Source organism: Notolepis coatsorum (assembly GCF_963971535.1).
Source record: "Notolepis coatsorum genome assembly, chromosome: 17".
NCBI classification, from domain to species: domain Eukaryota; kingdom Metazoa; phylum Chordata; class Actinopteri; order Aulopiformes; family Paralepididae; genus Notolepis; species Notolepis coatsorum.
Window position 1 is genome coordinate 56,508,213 of NC_140181.1, and position 21,924 is coordinate 56,530,136.

At 42.2% G+C, this 21,924-nt stretch overlaps 1 protein-coding gene across 2 annotated transcripts in view; it reads right to left on the reverse strand.

Annotated features, from left to right (window-relative positions):
* Positions 1-21,924, reverse strand: part of clcn6 (chloride channel 6) — a gene marked incomplete at its 5' end in the record, with an annotated part of 90,996 nt that overhangs the window by 17,153 nt on the left and 51,919 nt on the right. Inside the window, 5 exons of one of the 2 annotated variants that reach the window (XM_084333212.1) lie at positions 560-746; positions 7,382-7,488; positions 8,329-8,485; positions 17,195-17,348; positions 18,801-18,930. In XM_084333212.1, coding sequence (XP_084189338.1) covers positions 560-746; positions 7,382-7,488; positions 8,329-8,485; positions 17,195-17,348; positions 18,801-18,930 — 735 coding nt within the window. The remainder of the gene's footprint in view (positions 1-559; positions 747-7,381; positions 7,489-8,328; positions 8,486-17,194; positions 17,349-18,800; positions 18,931-21,924) is intronic. The other variant, XM_084333211.1, reaches the window with a different exon arrangement.

The following is a 21,924-nucleotide window of genomic DNA, read 5'->3' on the forward strand; positions in this document are numbered from 1 at the left end:
ACAAACCTTTTCCAATAACCTGCAGTAATGCTCTGTAGGTTGGCTGAGCTGCTACTGCTGTCAAAAGCTAGTCTGCCCTTCTACACATAGTCCTCTGCCTCCCCCTACTGACACTGAGCTTCAGGTGCACTAAACTATTCATCTTTCTCCCTTCTTACGTAAGCCTGGGCCAATGATGTTGTTGATCGGGAGAGTCGTTTCTCAGCACAATCCATGCGGTTCTCCATACTGTATACCTGCAGCTCTGGCTAGTTTAGTTAGCCACAGCTTCAGTCCGTACAATCCCTGAAATAAGCACTGAATCCTACTCCACAGAGCACCCAAAGCAAAGAGGTTTATTTTCTAGTATGGTTAAGCGCTTTTTACACTGGCCCCGATTACATTAGTTTTGAGGCTAACTAAGGAGGAGCTGATTATCCGGTATGTCGCACAGCATGGATTGTGCTGAGAAAGGACTTGTGGATGAGTAGGCAATAGCGCTAGCGGTCCAACATTGTGTGTTTTTTAACCCACTCCCCCCCAGGTGGTCTAGGGGTAGTGTTGCCCCCCAGGTTGTTACCTTGAAGAGGATGTTGTTGCTGACCAGGATGTTGCCCTTCATGAAGTCCCTCTCATTGTGTCGGTTCTCTGTGACCACGGGGAAGGCGTGGTAGACGGTGGTGCGCAGGATGCTGACCAGGGACTGTACCCGTGTGTGGGGGTAGACGTACGTCAGGTTGGGCTCCATGATGTCGCTGGCTGTCAGTCTGGGTGGGAGAGAAAGGGGTGAAAGGGCTCTTAATTGTGTAATTAAAACGGGTAAAGGAGAAGCACCTACTATTAGGTAGAAACCGCATCTTTATTCCCCAAGTCCTAGTTGGTGAAGTTTACCAATCAGCAACTCCAGATCTCGTCATCATTTTTCACCTAAAATGTTATTTATATACCTAACGGTGGTTTTTGGTGATAATCAACTTTCAAAGATTTCCCCCACTAGGGCATGAAAAGAAACAAGGATACATAGTGTATAGATTTAGATTTAGTCATTTAACTGACACTTACACACTATACAAACCGAACAAATTGTGTACAAGTCAGCAGGCGGGGTACACCTCTGGCGGCTAAGAGTAAGTGGTATTGTTTGTCTAGCAGTGCCGAACACTCATGTCTATACTACCGTACTATAAGTGCATAGTAGTATATTCGCATAGTAGGATTGTAGTATAGGCATAGTACACACGGATTAAAGCAAAAGAAAATCTCCTGACAACTTTTTTTCAGGCCAAGTCATATTCTTATTTTAACCTCCACTATATATATTTATTGAATAGCGTTAGCGTTTTAAGGGAACTAGATCATTTTGAACATCTTTTCTATTGCCAGTTTGCTTTTACGTAATATCAATGCTGTTTTCAATTCATTAAATGAAACTGATTGCAAGGGTTGACTGACTTTGTCATACAAATAAACAAATCTACATACTGTAACTTTTCAGTATAGTGTATAGTTCAAATTCAGTATTGTCTATAGCTCAAATTCAGTATTGTGTATATTTCAAATTCAGTATTGTGTATAGTTCAAATTCAGTATTGTGTATAGTTCAAATTATGTATTGTCTATAGTTCAAATTATGTATACCGGCAGTTCAAATTATGTATTGTGTATAGGGCAAATACAGTAAAACTATAGCATTTTAAAACTCTGTCCTGTAACATTTTATATGTTTAAAGAGAATGTAGCGTATATCAGCCTATGATTTATGGTAAAATCGATTCCCTTCTTCAGATGACTTTGGTATCTCTCATAAGAAGACAGGCACATGCTCCTCAGTGCAGGGCTGATTTCCATTTTGGAGGCGTTTTTCTCTGTTGCCTTCATGTGGGACTTGATAATGGCTAAGCCTTCATAATTATGTCTCAATGTTCAGCCTGGCCCTGTCTTTTTCAATGATTAAAATGATTAAATGATCCTTCGACAAGAGGGCAATGCCAGAAGGGCCTTTACCAACTTCCCTAAGATGGGGAATATCATCCCTCCTTCTGGCGTCTTCATGGCCAAGATCTTACTCCACATCGATTCGTTCAGTATTCTCCTCAAAGTGTTTGGCCTGTGCTCCTAAATCTGGTAGGCTCGCACCTCTTCATTCAGTTGACCAAGATCCTCAGATTTCACTGCATTTGGCAAGGACTTGGTTAAGGTGTTGAATGCAAATTATGTATTGTGTATAGTTCAAATGTAGCAGGTGTAGTGGCTCTGACTCCAGGAGTGGAGAAGAAGGATTTTGAGGCTGTAGCAAGTGTAGTGGCTCTGACTCCAGGAGTGGAGGATTTTGAGGCTGTAGCAGGTGTAGTGGCTCTGACTCCAGGAGTGGAGGATTTTGAGGCTGTAGCGGCTCTGACTCCAGAGTGGAGGATTTTGAGGCTGTAGCAGGTGTAGTGGCTCTGACTCCAGGAGTGGAGAAGAAGGATTTTGAGGCTGTAGCAGGTGTAGTGGCTCTGACTCCAGGAGTGGAGAAGAAGGATTTTGAGGCTGTAGCAGGTGTAGTGGCTCTGACTCCAGGAGTGGAGGATTTTGAGGCTGTAGCAGGTGTAGTGGCTCTGACTCCAGGAGTGGAGGATTTTGAGGCTGTAGCAGGTGTAGTGGCTCCGACTCCAGGAGTGGAGGATTTTGAGGCTGTAGCAGGTGTAGTGGCTCTGACTCCAGGGCCCTCATTCATCAACCTGACTTACGCACAGATATGTGCTTAACCTGTGCGTACGACCATTTCTAAGCAAAGAGTGGGATTCGACTTCGTGCTTATGTGTACGCACAGCTCGGAGCACACTTAGCTGACGCCCAGTGGTAGAACATCGTTACTACGGCATAAGCGCTCCTCAGTTCTGCATTAGTTTCAAGGCGGAAATAAGCTTCCGTGCATTAGTGTTCAACTTCTGTATGACCCGTAATTCATTATAAAATAGCGACAGTAGTGTAATTATAACGGGCTCACACGCGAACAAGAGGTTGGCCTGCTTGTTTGGCACGGGGGGGGGCAGACGCAAAACACCAACCTCCAAACGCGATTAAATATTGTTTCAAATAAAAAGCAAATTATTTTGTGTTTCATGTTTCCAAATAAGATTGGTCACGAAATGCTTTCTACTTCAATTTGTTGGTTAGAATAGATGACCTCCGTTGAAACTTCACTGGGACTAACAGTCTATTTGTGAGCTCCCGCTCAGATGTGATAATAATAACAATAATAATAATAGCTTCATTTTATATAGCGCCTTTCAAGAGACCCAAGGTCGCTTTACATAGATAGGGGGGGGGGGATAACAAAGTAACAGACATAGTGGACAGACACACAACATATAAATATGATGGAATTCATTCAAGATCCTCTCCACCCTCGGGTCTTTGCCACCGGCACGGTCCATCGTGATATTGGAGATGGATCGAGCAATAGACTGTTACTGTAGCTGTCAAAGCTCCATCACAAATGCAGTTATGTGAATAGAAAGGGATTCCACTAAGTCAATGTTGCGATGCGCATTTGTCTGATACATGTTGTTGCTGCATGCCGGGAGGAAGGCGATGCTGAATGTTTTCAATTCATTAAATAAAACGGATACCTTTTGCAAGGGTTTACTGACTGTCATACAAATAATCAACCAACTACATACTGTAACTTTTCAGTGCACGTTCTTATTTACATTGTGACAACAGCCTTGTGAGTTCCCGCAGTGACCCGCACACAGACATGATGGAATTCAAGTTCAAGTTTGTATTGATCACATATAGGCAGGCTACACATGGCATATAGGCTACATCATTGGCAGTGAGATTCATTGTTCTTGTATATGCTCTCGTATTATTGTTTATATAGGCTACCCAATACTGACATCAAAATAGATTGTAGTATGCCTCTAGAAATCATATGCAGCAGGTAGAAAATTGACGGAAAATCCATCGCGATTTGGAATAGAATTGAGGAGAACTTTAATCCCTGGGTATTAATCAAACAACACGGGGAAAAGGCAGTCATATTCCAGCACGGTCTTTATTAGTGTTTGCGCTGCCCAGGCAGCAATGGTTAATAGATATCATATCCGACATCACCGTACGTTAACGTCTGTCAGCCTGTCTCATAACACGCTTCCCTCGGCTTAGTCCATTTTTCCACATTTCATGGGGGTATTCCATTACCGTATATGGTTAATCGGGGCGGTTCTGGTATGCAAATACTTAAAACAGTGCACGAGCTCAAACGTAGGATCAAAGTCATATTTATCAAGACAGGTGTGCGTAGAACCGGTGTACGCACGTGTGATGAATCCCGTTTTTTTTGTGCGTGCACTGATTCTAAATTATGTGCTTACGTGTGGAAATAGAACATTTTCTACGCCACGTTGATGAATGAGGGCCCAGGAGTGGAGGATTTTGAGGCTGTAGCATGTGTAGTGGCTCTGACTCCAGGAGTGAAGGATTTTGAGGCTGTAGCAGGTGTAGTGGCTCTGACTCCAGGAGTGGAGGATTTTGAGGCTGTAGCAGGTGTAGTGGCTCTGACTCCAGGAGTGGAGGATTTTGAGGCTGTAGCAGGTGTAGTGGCTCCGACTCCAGGAGTGGAGGATTTTGAGGCTGTAGCAGGTGTAGTGGCTCCGACTCCAGGAGTGGAGGATTTTGAGGCTGTAGCAGGTGTAGTGGCTCTGACTCCAGGAGTGGAGGATTTTGAGGCTGTAGCAGGTGTAGTGGCTCCGACTCCAGGAGTGGAGGATTTTGAGGCTGTAGCAGGTGTAGTGGCTCTGACTCCAGGAGTGGAGGATTTTGAGGCTGTAGCAGGTGTAGTGGCTCCGACTCCAGGAGTGGAGGATTTTGAGGCTGTAGCAGGTGTAGTGGCTCTGACTCCAGGAGTGGAGGATTTTGAGGCTGTAGCAGGTGTAGTGGCTCTGACTCCAGAGTGGAGGAGGCATAATGCAGGATATGTGTTTTCTGACATGCATTTTCAGTATAGTTCAAATTCAGTATTGTATATAGTTCAAATTATGTATTGTGTATAGTTCAAATTATGTATAGTTCAAATGATGTATCGTGTATAGTTCAAATTATGTATTATTGTATAGTTGAAATTATATATGGTCTACAGTTCAAATTATGTATTGTGTATAGTTGAAATTATGTATTGTGTATAGGGCAAATACAGTAAAACAATAGCATTTTAAAACTGTCCTGTAACATTTAGGACAATAGGAGCATGGGGGAGAAATGGGCGACCCTGATGTAAACAAGACGAAAGTCTTTCTCTGGTCTGCATCCCCTTAACAATTGTGTGTATTGAGCTGTACTGTATTATACCCATTCTGCAATCTGTTAATACAATTTTCAATCAATCAATCAAGCACTCGTGTTTTCTGACATGCGTTTCTACTACTGGATCTACTGCCTGTTCATGGTCTATGTATGCTGAAGGTCGGTCAGACCAAGTTTAAAAGAATAAAAGTGATTAAATCTATTACTTTTGTCCTGTAACATTTATATGTTTAAAGAATGTAGCGTATATCAGCCTATGATTTATGGTAAAGTCTATTCCCGCTGGGATGCGTCATCTCCGTCAAAACATCTCCTGACTGAACCTTTTTTTCAGGCAAAGTCATTCTTATTTTAACCTCCACTATATATCTTTATTTAATAGCGTTAGCTAAAAGGAAAAAACAACCTGTATCAGGGTCTGACAGCACTACAATTACATTTTCATATAACAACAGGCTGAGACTCACCGGTAGAGCCGCCGCTAACCCTTCAATAAGCTTTGTGGTCCGGGCATAAATGTGTCCATAAAGCCATTTGGTTAGATCTCATCCAACACTGTCTGAATGTATCTTGCGATTATTATACATTTCCGACGACGAACTATTAGCGCAATCCGGTCTCTCAAGTCGCTGCGTCCTGCCGATTGCTCGACAATGACTTGGCGCTGCGCGGCCGCGGTAGGAAAGAAAATCCCTTTTTCATGATATTTGACGCCTCTGATTGGCTCAATTTAGTTTCAATCTGTATGCATCTACAAATCATATTATACCAGGTTAAAATCCGTCATGACTCCGAATCAAATTGACGGAAATCCGTCTCAAGGCGGAACGCTTTAATGCCTGAGTACATAGTCGATAGTAGTATTGACATAGTAGCATAGTACACAATAGTAAAGGACAGTAAGAATGTTTTTCTTTATAAAAAGAAAATTTAAGATGTTGATTGAAGTGTGTTTTAGTCTTTGGGCATGTTTCAGTTGTCCTCAGTTTCATGTTTTGTTTTATTTGTCACATAATGTACATGTACATTACAGTGAAATGCTTGGTTCTGTAAGAGCCCCCTGATATTGTGCTTCATACAGTAATTTGTTTTAAGAATAAAGACTATACACAATATACAAAACGAAAGTACAAAATGCAAAAATGCTAAAATGAGGTACGTAGAGATGTAAGTGCAAATCTTTTGGTAATAAATACTATAAGCCGCACCTGAATATAAGCCGCAGCAGCTAAATTGAATGATGTGTACATATATAAGCCGCACTGGACTATAAGCCGCAGGTGTTTTAATGTTTAATTACCATATGTAATTAGCATTGGGACACAATACTGTCGGACAAATAACAAGAATTAACTCATTTACAAGTTGTATTAAGTTTAGCAAATAAGGGAACAGATAAATAACATTTCCATGCAGTCAAAAAAGCAATATTTCGATTTTTACATTTTCGGGTTTGGTCACGTCGAGTCGCATATAAGCCGCACCGTTATATAAGCCGCAGGGTCGAAAAATGGGGGGGAAAGGCGCGGCTTATAGTCCGAAAATTCCGGTAGATAAAATATGGTGTGTGCGCATGTGGATGTGTGTGCAATGAATGTAGATGGATGGGTTAGTGTTGCATGGAGTCATTGAGCATCCTGACTGGGGATAGAAGCTCTTTCTGAGTCTCTCTGTACTGGCCATGAGACTCCGGTAGCGCTTGCCTGACCGCAACAGTGCAAAGAGGCAGTTGTTTGGGTGGCTAGAGCTGATCGAGCCACTCTCTGCAGACTGGTGCAAAGTTTGTTCTACCACCGTGGAGTGAAGACAGAGAATAGCCTGCTTCGAGATGAGAAACCCTCCATAATGTATGCACATGTACAAGTGTGTATTATGGGTATGTATATACAGAGAGGGAAATGTGTAGGTATATTTGAGTAGGCAGGAATGTTTTGGAGGAGGGACCCAATCAAGGTTAGCTATTTATAAATGTTTACTTTATTTCCCCCCCCCCCTTTTTTTTCCGTCTGTATTGTAATTTTTACTGTACTGTACTTTCATTGTATTGCTGTTGGCAATAAAGTTCAAAAGAAATTATGTATGCAGGTTATGGTGAGACCCCAGCAGGTCTTACTTGTCCATCTCCACCTCTGTCTCCCATTCCAGCAGAGGCACTCCTTTCAGGACGATGTGGACGTCATAGAGGCCCTTGTTGAAGAAGTCTCCAGTCCACTTGGCCACCTGAGAGGGTCACCACATACACATACACACACACATACACATACACACACACATACACATGTGTCACAGCTTTTCAATGCATTGTAGGTAGAATCTGTAATGGTGTCTAACAGCAACCACTAGGCAAACAAGCCCTGCTTATTTTAGATCATTAGATTAGATTCAAATCATCACAGCACAAGTACAGTACAATGAAAATAAGTTGGCATCTAACCAGAGTGCAAATGTAACAGTGAAGTGCATTAACAATATACAATACAAGTGATTAAATATGATATATAACACGCTGGTGAGTAATATATGCTAAACTGGTGTATGTACAGTATAATTATCTACAGAGATACAGGTATACATATATTATGCTAGTAAGCCCTACTGGCCAGTGGTATGACTAGTAAGATAGGTATGGGATATATACAGATAATATATACAGGTATGTGAACAGGGATATATGCAGATACTGTATATCCGACAGTTGTAGATAAATATATATACGGTATTTACAGTATAATAGTATTATTGTACATGCTATCACTAATATATGGTAATATACTATAATAAATGTTGTATATTACTATAAGACAGTAATATAAGGGTAGACTATAGGAAGGGGTAGGTAGTTATGATTACAGTTCAGGGCACAATAGATAAGAGGAGTTATTAACCTGTTATGAGCTTCTAATGGTTCACACTACAATAGCATATACAACTATAGGCCTTAAGTAGAGTGCTAACAATATTTGATTCATACATTTGACCTTTAACACTAAAGAGAAATCTAGATCTAATAAGGTGTTTAATGAATAAATACATGGGGCTGTGGGCAACACTTGATCTTACCATCAGAGTGATCATGATAGGCAGGCCATAGGTGATTTCATTGGTCGATTCGATGAGGATGACCGTCAGACTGATGGTCATTCGGACCACGCCTCCGAGGAAGGCGGCCGCGCCAATCAGAGCAAAGGTCCCGGCGTAAATGTCCATTCCTAGGTTACTAAGAAATAACAAGACAGCATCAAGAGCCAATCAGGCATTTGGAGGTTCATACTTCTCATTCTCATTATCATACTAGGAATTCCATATTCCAGATATTGAGGGCAGAGTTTGCCCCTGGTTAACCATTTCCAGGAGCATTCTGTGAAAGTCTGGGGCAGCTTACTCTTACTCATAAAACAGCCTAAACAAATCCAAATAGTTTTGATATGTTCCATAATGTATGATCAGACTCAGCACACCTCTGGTTAACCTAGGGATATTTTTGTATGACAGATGAGATCTGTAAGATATATCTGAATTCAAATATCAGAAAAAGGTCATTATCTGGGAAGATGTTTGGGGGCATTTTTGCAATATAGCAATTAGGGGTGTAATTTGGTACACGTATCCGTACCGAACCGTTTCAGTGTGTACCATACCGTACCGAACGGCTGTAGTGTGTACCGAACTAATACAACGGTATGTTAACCGCCCACCGGGGGGCTGTTTTTTTCACAATCTAATATAATAATAATATATATATATATTTTTTTTTACAAGTCGATTATTAATTTCAATATAGAATATTCGTTGACATCCCTACAAGTACAATTAGTTACTGCACACTACATCACCCCTGAGTGGAACATGGAAAGCCAAACTTTCCCCCACTGTACCGAAAACCTGTACCGAACCGTGACTTCAAAACCGAGGTACGTACCGAACCGTGGTTTTTGTGTACCGTTACACCCCTAATAGCAATATTTGATTTATGAGAGTGGTTTTGCCTTTTGCTCCTGTATATTTCCTATACTAAATGTATGCTGATCATGGCTAGCGAGTCTTTCAATTTGTTTATTTGGACGGGACAATGCAAAATTAATGAACACTGTGGAGTGTAAAAATTGCGGATTTAGCACGAGACAAATTTCCATCCGTTGTCCCCAAACATAAAAACAGGACTCAAAGAAACAGTAAGAAATGTATAAAACAGGACACATAAAAACAGTAAAACATTTACAAATACATAACAGCAATACTAGTGGCTAGAGATATGTCACATGTGTTCACATGACTGGTTGGTCTTCAGCCATTTTCTTTGGGTGGGGCTTTCCCTTATGGAAATGGGGAGACGGTTCCATGTTTGACTGCCTTTTATGGACAGGACGTTTTGGCCAAACGTGGTCAGTCTACGTTGGACCATGCAGTCACCTCTGGTGTCTGACCTGGTGCAGAGTCCAGTGTTTCTTTTTTTGTAGATTAATTCCTGTACAGGAGGGGGAGCTAGTCCATGTAGGCATTTGTAGATGAAACAAGAGCTTTTTAAGACTTTGAAATTTTCAAAGCTCAAAAAGCTATATGTTGTTTCAGAATATTGCAATGGTGGTATGCCAATGCTTTCCTGGCAAATACCTTGATGGCTCTATGATAAAGCTGTTTGATGTGTTTCATGACAGTGACACCAGCAAATTAATGAATCACCAGTCTGTGAAGCAGTATTCAATGTGTGAGAATATCATGCAATGAAGATACGTTTTTGCAGCATCAACTGTTAAGTATAAGTATAAGCTTACAAGCTACAGCTTGTAATAAACACTGCATGGACTCTGGCACAGTGTGCTACTACTATGTATACCATTTTATTATTATTATTGTTATTATGTTCTATTCTATTATAATTAGTATATTCTATTATTATTTTATATTATACAGTATATTATTATTTTATATTATCTTTTTTCCTGCCTGTACTTCCTCATCCCCAACGCAGCATGCTGCATTTCCCCAAGGACATTAATAAAAGGAATACTAGACTTAAAACCTGGAAATGATCAAAATATTAATTTTTTGCAGGACCATACCTGCATAGGAGCCTTAAAAGGTTAAAGGATAAACTATTTAGAACATCTTTTAATAAGCACTTTCTTTAATCTCTGCCAAGCAAACCAACAGATCCAGCTCTAATCTTTTTAAACTGTTGTACACAACAAGCCATGTCTAAATAGTAAGTATTTTTGCTCGTCTTTCATGTGATGATCCCAAGCCCTGTGTTTCCCTCCAGAACATACTTGATAAAAGACCAGTCCTCCATCACACAACTACTTCCTTCCTATGTTTCACAATAGTTATAATGTTTTTCAACTTTTTCGCCCCATTTTAAATTTGTCTCCCATCCCAATTTCGTATTATCCAATTCTACCCTCCCGTCTCGAACGTTGTTAGACCATGCCTCTCACTGGTCGGCTGCAATGTGGACGAAGCCTTGCATCACGTGTCCCTTCTGGTACACGAGGAGGCAGCCGTCGCATCTTTTCACCTGCACAGCGCAATCTCTCAGTGGCGAGGAGTAACGTGTGGGAGGCTCACGCTGCCCCCGATACTTCCTGATTCTGATGTACAGGCGCACCAACCGACCTGTAGGAGTCGCTGTCCACAACGTCCGATCCCCACCCACCGGCTTTCCCACCCCCTAATACTGCCAATTGTATTAGTATGAACGGCCAGCCAAGCCGGAAGCAACGCCGAGAGCTGGGCTCGAACCCAGCATCTCCTGCGTTAGTGGCGAGCACCTTGCCCACTGCGCCACTTAGCCACCCCATGTTTCACAATAGTTGACTACATAGGACGTAAATATGACGTCATGGTTTTTCCACGATACCCGCCACTGACTTCCACCATCATTTCTAACAAACGCTAACAATCCCAGCCTTTAATATCTCTGGGTGAAAGGACGGACTGAAATTAATGTTTGCGATTAATCAGTCAGGGCTTCTAAAAAAATACCTGAAATGTCCCTTTAACGGTTCCTTGTTCAATCTTGTGACTGGCTGTCTGACCGTCACACAGTTTATAGTCCCAATCATTTCACACCAGATATCTCTGATGAAAGGGACCATTCAAAGCTGCTGCTTGCAGCATCTGATAAGAGCAAATGACCCTGAACCACCACATGTTTTGAAACATTCTTCCTTCCTCTGCTCATCAACAGAGTGGACACAATAGCCAAGTGACTGGACAGTGACCACGTTTGACCTGTAACTGAACGCCCCTGTGGGCCTGGAGACATGCACAATATTTCCTGGCCAAAGCAGCTGTCTCCCCCAGTAGGCAGCCAATGCTAACAGTTGTTACTTGCAGCTCAGTGGCACTCAAAGGCCTGTTGGTTGACAAAATGCAGAGGAGTTAGGACAGTGGAGGTGGGCGAGAGACAGACAACTCTCAGGGGAGCAATGGAGAGAGAGAGAGCCTGTAGGGCTGAACTGGGGCTGTTCCCTCTGAATATACAGATTAAGAAAAGAGCGTACAAATTCTGTCTGCATCTAAACCAAGCAGATCAGATTCTCATTGAAGTATCAAGCTCTGTAACCACCACTCCCCTGAATCAGACACCCTGGCTCTACTAGCTTTGGAACTTCATATCACAGTCCAACACCAAAACAATGACACCTGCACACTGAAGGCCAAATATAAATGCATTGACCTTACATAGAAAATAAACTACACTGATAATTGGAGAACTGAAATCAAATACTAGAATAAGCTTCAATGTTGTCAAACACTAAACAGAGAGATTGAACTGGCCAAATGCCTGACCACTCCTAAAACCAAATAAAGAAAAACATTAACAAAATACAGACTTGGGGACCATAGCATAAAAAAAAAACATCACTGTGACCTCTAACTGTGCCGTCACTGTGACCTCTAACTGTGCCGTCACTGTGACCTCTAACTGTGCCGTCACTGTGACCTCTAACTGTGCCGTCACTGTGACCTCTAACTGTGCCGTCACTGTGACCTCTAACTGTGCCGTCACTGTGACCTCTAACTGTGCCGTCACTGTGACCTCTAACTGTGCCGTCACTGTGACCTCTAACTGTGCCTTCACTGTGACCTCTAACTGTGCCGTCACTGTGACCTCTAACTGTGCCGTCACTGTGACCTCTAACTGTGCCGTCACTGTGACCTCTAACTGTGCCGTCACTGTGACCTCTAACTGTGCCGTAACTGTGACCTCTAACTGTGCCGTCACTGTGACCTCTAACTGTGCCGTCACTGTGACCTCTAACTGTGCCGTCACTGTGACCTCTAACTGTGCCTTCACTGTGACCTCTAACTGTGCCGTCACTGTGACCTCCAACTGTGCAGTCACTGTGACCTCTAACTGTGACCTCTAACTGTGCCGTCACTGTGACCTCCAACTGTGCCGTCACTGTGACCTCTAACTGTGACCTCTAACTGTGCCGTCACTGTGACCTCTAACTGTGCCGTCACTGTGACCTCTAACTGTGCCGTCACTGTGACCTCTAACTGTGCCGTCACTGTGACCTCTAACTGTGCCGTCACTGTGACCTCTAACTGTGCCGTCACTGTGACCTCTAACTGTGCCTTCACTGTGACCTCTAACTGTGCCGTCACTGTGACCTCCAACTGTGCAGTCACTGTGACCTCTAACTGTGACCTCTAACTGTGCCGTCACTGTGACCTCCAACTGTGCCGTCACTGTGACCTCTAACTGTGCCGTCACTGTGACCTCTAACTGTGCCGTCACTGTGACCTCTAACTGTGCCGTCACTGTGACCTCTAACTGTGCCGTCACTGTGACCTCTAACTGTGCCGTCACTGTGACCTCTAACTGTGCCGTCACTATGACCTCTCAGATATAGAGAATGAAATGCACTTCCTTCTCTCATGTCCAAAATATGTTCAAATAAGGGAAACATATTACCCTAAATTTTTACAAAAGATAGCAATACTTCTGGGAGAGAATGAGATGTGTCTATTATTGGCAGCAACATTATGTAACTGCAGGCTACAGCCTCAGAGAGAGAATACAGTAAACATTTGTACTATGGCTGTAATATGGTGTTTCAAATCTAGGGATTTGATTATGTCTATATACTGGATATATGCAGAGCTGCTGCAAGATTATTGTTATGCATCTGCTTTGATGAATTTTTTTACACTACTGTTTTATGTTTCATTATTTTATTGCAATTATTTTAGTGTATAATAATTTTTTTTTTTACTTGCAACACAACGTTATATTGTCCTGCCAATAAAGCTCATTTAGAAAGAGAGAAAGAAAAAGAAATAGAGAAAGAGAAAAAGAGAGGGAGGGAGGGAGAAAAGCATTTGGTCAGCAGATTCCCGCGTGGCAGGGGGCTGCGGGTGAAGCCTACAGTGAAGGAAGCTGTGTTGGCGTTTTGACTCTTCCCAGAATGAGACACTTAGGCCTTGTCCAGACTAAAACGATTTTGATCGGTTTCGTTTTCGTTTCGTTTTAAGGTTTCCGTAAAAACGAAAACGTCTCAAGCTAATAAATGCATGCCACAAATTTACAAAATAAATGTCTTTCCCGTTTCTTTTATTTTGAAAACCCCCGACCGGAAGTGTTATAGTGTCTGTTGCTAGCAGCTTAACTTGTGTCGGCCGGTTCTGTGCTTTTCGAGCTAACGTAACGTCATTAGTTTCCAAAGGAGAGGAGAGAAAGACCGTGGCTCACATGCAGCTCAAAGTTAGTGGAAGTGTGGTAATAATGCTGGCATTGCCTAATTTTGTAGTAAGATAGCTATTAGCTTGTTCCCAAATCTCCAGTTTACCCAAATTAGCTCAGTTATCTAATGAGCTGTGTGTGAAAACAACTTTTAACTGCTTGGGTTCTGATGCAGGCTCATGCTGTAGCAATTATCTGCTTCATTTTCTGTCGGAAACGATAAACCCCAGGTTTAAAATAATACCTAATTTTTCATTGCAGCGTGGGAGAATATTCCTGTTTTTGGTAAATAAATGTATTAAAGGTCCAATGGGTAGTGATAAACAGCCCCTGGACAGGCATTAAACTGCCATTTAAAAAAACTGTCTACTTTTTTGACTCGACTAAAACTGGAGGCCATGTCAGTCCATCTGAAAAGCACTTGTCCCAGTGGTTTGAGTTTTTGAGATAGTGGAGGCAAGTCTTTTTTTGCATTTGTTAACAATGTCATACAAATGACCCTTTAACATTTGAAGCCTATCGCCATTAATATTGAGACTGTCACCATCAACAGTTTGAGACCGTCACCATTAACATTTTGAGATTGTCACCATTACCATTTTGAGACCGTCACCATCAACATGTTGAGACTGTCGTCATTAATGTTTTGAATTGAGACTGTCACCAATTATGAGAACTGCATCCAATGTTTTCACATAATATGAACCCTTGGACTGAAGAACCATATAACAAACAAAAAAATATATATATGTTTGCAGTTGTAAAGTCAATCCAAATCACTTGGAGTGTGATATATTATCACCAGAAAGTACTCAACCTCTTCAATGTCTTCAACTATGAATGAACACAACACGTTTTTAACTTACCGTCTTTAGATAATAAAGTCTGAAAAAAGAAAAAAGAAAATTGTTCCTCTGAAACCTTAAAATATAGTTATATTGTTCTTCGTCCGAGATACAACTGGCACATTTCAGGAAAATCATAAATGGGTCATTAGGACATTATAAGGACATTGGGTCTCATTCCCGAACGGATTTACGACCAAAGATTTCCTCTTAGGCAGATTTCTGCCCATTTAAGACATATTAGGGCTGGTAACGCGATTCCCCAAATGTTCCTGAGATCGGATTTGACCGTGGCTGAGAGCAGATTTAAGAGTGCTGAAGAGCATACTTATGATTGACTAATTGAACATTTTATTAACTTTACAGACTGTGTTCTCATAGTGATTCCTTCATGCAACGCTACAGGCCTCCTTGGAATTAATTACTTAATCATAATTAAAATAAATATGACAATATTTGTACGATAAGACATTTGCATTTGATGTCGGAAAAATAAATAATATGGATTCATCTGATCACAGGGCAGCTGGATTAACCATATCTGAACCAGCTATTTTGGACAAATGTATACCGTACTTTTCGGACTATAAGCCGCGGCTTTTTTCCCCATTTTTCGACCCTGCGGCTTATATAACGGTGCGGCTTATATGTGGACAAAACCCGAAAATCGAAATATTGCTTTTTTTACTGCATTGAAATGTTATTTATCTGTTCCCTTATTTGCTTAATACAACTTGTAAATGAGTTAATTCTTGTTATTTGTCCGACAGTATTGTGTCCCAATGGGAGTCATTCTCTGTAGAGGTGGGAGTCATTCTCTGTAGAGGTGGGAACTTAAAGCTCAATATAAGATTGCACCACCACCCACAGAATCGAGAAAGAGCAATCAATCTGTCAATCCTTTCCGTGTCCGGGCCGGGTGAGGTTTCCCGCGTTGAGTCAAATTAAGCCGCAGGCTCCACTCCTTACATATGGTAATTAAACATTAAAACACATGCGGCTTATAGTCCAGTGCGGCTTATATATGTACACATCATTCAATTTAGCTGCTGCGGCTTATAGTCAGGTGCGGCTTATAGTGCGAAAAGTACGGTAATTACTTTAATTACTCAGATATTCAAACACAATTATGCAATTATTGTGAAATGATTGAAAATAATAATTATTTAATGTCTTCTGTAGAATTTGTATTTCTTATTTGTTACATATCTGATTTAATGATTAATTATACATTTGAAAGAATGCAGGTCAACATGCAATATATCCCATTGATTGGTATACAATGGGACAGACCTTTGTTTGATATAGCTATAAACCTGCATTCCTTCGAATATATCATTAATCAATTAAACTTATATTGAAATACACTATATAGCCTATACACCAACACTGAAATGACAGTGGATAAATAAGAACTAAAGCTAAATTTTTAACGCTATCATTGAAGTGGATGATGGCATCCAAGGACATTAATCAACGTTAATCAAAGGCACTGAAAGTGTTAATGATAGAAATAATGTCGTATTTATTATCATTATAATTATTTAATTCTGCGGATATCTGTCATATTGAAGTGATGGCAATCCCCAAGGACCCAAAAAAGGCTCTTCCAAACTCGGGTGCACACCATACATCAAGACAGTCGTATTTATTATCATTATAATTATTGAATTCCGCAGATGTCTGTAGTCATGTCAAGAGCCAATCGTGCAGTCGTTCAGTATTGATTCTACAATAGGACTTACTAATATAATACCTAATAAAACAAGTCATTAGAATAATAGAAGCCTACTGTTGGAACGATTAATTTTGCATGTATACAGTACGTGTGTGTGTGTGTGTGTGTGCTTGCGTGGTGAAGCTGCCTCACTAACACATTTATTTCGTTTAGCAATAGGAAGGAATACAATACATCAAACCAACAATAAATAATATCATAGAGAAGAAGACAGTATATGGCATATTAATACAGTATATTCCACTATACAGTAGCTATATCTGCGGTGATCGGTTTAGTTCTTATTTATTTAATTTGCAGTGTGTGTGTAATGCTCACAATGCCTCATTGAGTCAGGACTATAAATGCAAAACGTAATTATTAATTATACAAATATTGTCGTATTAATTATCATTATAATTATTTTATTCCATGGATGTCTGTAGTATCGGCAATCCCCAATGACTTGTCCCAGAGAAAGCTGTTGAAACCACAGGCGCACACCGGTCTGTGCCAACTTACGACTGGCGTTTCGAGTACGTAAATCCTACAAAGAATTTACAATACGAAGCCATTCGAGAATGCTGAATAAGTACGTGAATCGAGTTACGAAGGAATTCCTTGGTACGTTTTACGTATGTCCGTTTCGAGAATGAGGACCATTGTTCTTACATTTTGAGGATGTTGGCTACCAGGCGTCCGAAGGCGGCCCCACAGAGCAGGGAGGGGACGAAGATCCCACTGGGTACCGAGAGGCCATAGGTCCAGCAGGCCAACAGGAAGTAGAACAGGAAGAAGACAGATAGGGTCACTGGGCTGAACGTTCCTACAAGGATATGGGAATAATATTGAAGCTTCAGACATTATGGTCAATGGTAATGAACAACCTGCACTTTAAAATACACGTCTACTTTACTTCAATGTCAATACATGCATGAACAAATCATACAGTTCAAAAATGCACGTTTCACTGTCTTGTATTTACAGTTTTTCTTTGTGCCAATAGCTGTCAAACAAGCAATGTCTTGTAGTGCGGTTGTCGGGGTGGAAGTCACTGGTGTCAAGTGGTAACACTATAATTCCAGATACCTCAATTTGTGCATGCGTGTGTGTGTGTGTGTACAGTATGTATATGCATGTAATGGAATCAATTCAATCCATTAACATTTTTATATAAATTGTGGCTTATTTGTTAATGGTAGGACCTTCATTGTCATTTATTTCTGAAAATCATGGATAAGACCCAAGGTTTATCAACATTTTGAGCTGTAAGGTTCTCATTCTGTAGTGACAAAATGTAAACTGCTGAGTGTATACTGCCAGTTGTCAGCTGTAAATTAGGCACATTCTAATTGCCACACATGGGAGTGGCCATCGTTTTCACCTCACAGTAGCTGCCAAAGCCAAGTCAGCCAGTCACAGCCACAGCCAAGAATCATTAGGCAGCTTATGGGTGTTGCAATCTACCAAGCCACAGGTTTCAAGTCAAGATGGAGGATCTTATTTTCCCCGTCTCCGAATACCACAGACCAGTGATGCGTTTTCAGTTCACCTCATATCAATAATGTTTTTGTTTTTATTTACATTCAACTGGCATTTTGGTATTCAACTTCTAATTAGAAATGAGAATATTGAAATGAATTCCGACAGCCCTAGTGTCTAGGACTGTGTGTGTGTCTCACCGTCCTGGTGCAACAGCTGGTGTGTGTGTCTCACCGTCCTGGTGGAACAGCTGGTGTATGACTGTGTGTGTGTCACCATCCTGGTGGAACAGCTGGTGTATGACTGTGTGTGTGTCTCACCGTCCTGGTGGAACAGCTGGTGTATGACTGTGTGTGTGTCTCACTGTCCTGGTGGAACAGCTGGTGTATGACTGTGTGTGTGTCACCATCCTGGTGGAACAGCTGGTGTATGACTGTGTGTGTGTCTCACCGTCCTGGTGGAACAGCTGGTGTATGACTGTGTGTGTGTCTCACCGTCCTGGTGGAACAGCTGGTGTATGACTGTGTGTGTCTCACCGTCCTGGTGGAACAGCTGGTGTATGACTGTGTGTGTGTCTCACCGTCCTGGTGGAACAGCTGGTGTATGACTGTGTGTGTGTCACCATCCTGGTGGAACAGCTGGTGTATGACTGTGTGTGTGTCTCACTGTCCTGGTGGAACAGCTGGTGTATGACTGTGTGTGTGTCTCACCGTCCTGGTGGAACAGCTGGTGTATGACTGTGTGTGTGTCACCATCCTGGTGGAACAGCTGGTGTATGACTGTGTGTGTGTCTCACCGTCCTGGTGGAACAGCTGGTGTATGGCCGCCTCCTGGGGGTTGAAGAAGAGCGTGGCCATGTCGTTGTACGTCTTGTTGGAGCAGAAGAACTGACGGATGGTGGAGTTGATCTCCTCACTGTTCATCTGCTAGAAAGCAAACACAGGACAACAACTATATATCTTATAGGTTTATGTTTATGATTATTAGGATCCCCATTAGTCATCATCGATGTGTTGACTATTCTTCCTGGGGTCTTCACAGATATACACATACAAATATGAAACATTCAGTATAAATCAGTCATATATCACATACATAATCAATAAGAAATAAAACAAAAGGTCATACCTTTAAAACAAAAACAAAGTAAGTTTGGATAACATGGCTGCAGCTACACTCATGCATGACTTTCTTGACCCTCAAATCACAACTGTTGCTTTCCTCAATCAAACAAAGAGAGTGCAGAGCTTGAGATTGGTCACTTCCACTGAAACTGTCAATAGGGAGGTGTAGTCTGACGTCACTGGTTGTTCCACCCGTATAGGGATTTATCATTGGGAAAATGGATTATCGGCTATTGTAACAATTCTGCCGCATGAACATTGGCAAGCTTTCCATTTTTGCACAAAATGAGTTCATTTCTACCACTAACATGATTGTTTAAGCATTTTTGGTTGAAACAAAGGTAGTTATAAGGTTTTTAATTTGTCGTAAAAAAGGACTACACTTACCAGTAGGCAGCCTGTTGTTCAGTACACAGTGCTATTGGTCTGTTAGGCTGTCGCCTTATCCCCGTCACTCGGTGCATCACAGTCACGAAAGGGGCTACCACGATAGCCAACTAACGTTAACGTTACAAGCTCAAACACCTTATAACTACTACTACTGTCGTGTCCATAAGATCGCTGGCAGAATACTTTGTTTGTGAGGACAAAGGTATACAAAGAGGAGAGAACCATTTTAAATCGGGGCATGTTTCGAGATAGCAAGCTAGCTAGCTACTAACGTTATGAACATACACAATATGTACAACGACACAATGATTTACATTAGTATTTACAGTGATTTAATATGCAGTGAAATAACGTTATATGATTTAAATTATAAATACAAATATGGTAATGTGGTTGTGGCTTTTACAAATAGTGGTTAGCTTTAGAGATAAATTGCTATGATCACGGAGCACTAGTGTTGGGTGAAACAGATACTAGCCACAGATTCAGGGTCAGTTATTTTCCCATTGTACGAATTGTTAAGCTTATGGAATGTAAGGAAAAATCTGATCCTAGGTCTGTGACTAGTAGGCAGGAGGCTACGCTGTGGTGACGTCAGTCAGCAGCGCCAAATAGCAGTGTAGTTTCCCAGCGAACAAAAACATAAACGTTGTTATTTTGCTACCTTTACGATTAATTGCGAATATTTTCATGTTGAGCTATAGATTGTGGATAAATACGTGGATAAATACGCACAGAAAGGTACACCATGCCAACGTTAATACTTTATTTATCTAAAACGAGCCGATTTAGAAATGGTCAATGGGGAAATACATTGCATTCCACAGAGAGTGGAACAGGAAAAAACGGAAATGACGTAACCACTACACCTCCCTATTGCACACACACACTGTAAAAGCTGACATCCATCCTTGTGCACTGACTAGGGTTGGGTACCGAACTCTGTACTTTTAAGGGTACTACCGACCGTATTACATCGGTACTACCGATGCACACTAGATCAATCGGTACCAGATATATGTTTAGTATAAGAGTGTAAGGTCGCTTTCACATATAGTTTTGGTGGACTCGGTGCGGTTCTGGTGGTGAAGTTGCAACATTGTTGCATTCTTCATTTGGTTCGCCTGCGTTCACATAGCAATCTGTCAGCACCTGATACGGAATTCCAGGAACTGGTGCTGGTACCGGTATCAGTTCAAATGTGAACGGTACCCAACCCTAGCACTGACCTAGTGACAAAAACCTAAAAAGAACGTCAGGTTATTCTATAACCCTAGTTATATGAGTATAGCGAGCGCTCTTCTCTCTTGGAACTATCCCTTTATCCAATCTAATAATGAATAATTTTCTCCACATGCACACACCCATCCGCCTGGCCACACCCACATCCGCTCCTCTACATAAGCGGGCTCGTGGCCACACCATCAGCTCCTTCCCAAGTCTTTCACCACCGAAGGCGAAGACCACGGGGTCCTCAGTGAGTCAGAGCAGAGCGCTCGCTATACTCATATAACTAGGGTTATAGAATAACCTGACGTTATATTATCGTATAGCTTACGCTCTGCTCTCTTGGAACACAGGAGCTGAGCAGAGCGGAAGCTCGACAGATGTACCCGCTGAGGCCCCCCACAACCATCAGAACCAGGGAGGACCCGAGCCCCCTGGACCCCCCTAGAGGGGGACGGGAGGGAATCGGATCAGACTGTGCGAAGAGGGTTTAGCACCTCAAACGCACAGGGTGAGCAGACCGTGGGACTTACCTTCACACAGAAGGACCCGCGACCACTCTGGCTGCAGTGGTCGCGGCACTCCCTCCACTCCTGGCCTTCTTCGCTGAAGGCCCAGCAGCGGGGTGCGGTGGTGACGGAGGCAACGGTCGCGGTCCTCTGCCGGCGTTGCTTCTTCCGGACATCACCGGTGGCATCGGGTCGGGGGAAATGTGGCTGGAGCACGGAGCGCTCCTCCTCCATCTCCCTGCAGACTGCCGTCATCTGCTGCATGGCCGACCCGAATAATCCAGCATCGGAGAGGGGGGCGCCTATTCTTTAATTGGAGCCGAAGAGTGCTGCCGAGTGCTTCCGCGTTTTCCCTGATTGGCTGCGACACGCCCCGCGGCAGCCGCGGAGCGGAGCGGCAGAGCTTGCGGCATTATGTAGCCGTAATCCCCGATGTTTTTCCATTCTTTCGGAGTTGGTTAAGGTTAGGGTTAAGTTAAGGTTAGGCATTATTTCGGAGTTGGTTATGGTTAGGGTTAAGTTAAGGTTAGGGAGGGTTAAGGTTAGGCATTATTTCGGAGTTGGTTAAGGTTAGGGTTTGTCACAGAGAATGCCTGTCTGTCTTTCTTGACGTGGAGGATGCAGCCTATTTCCGCACTGCCGCTCTCTCGCGCTGCCGCGGTCACATGGG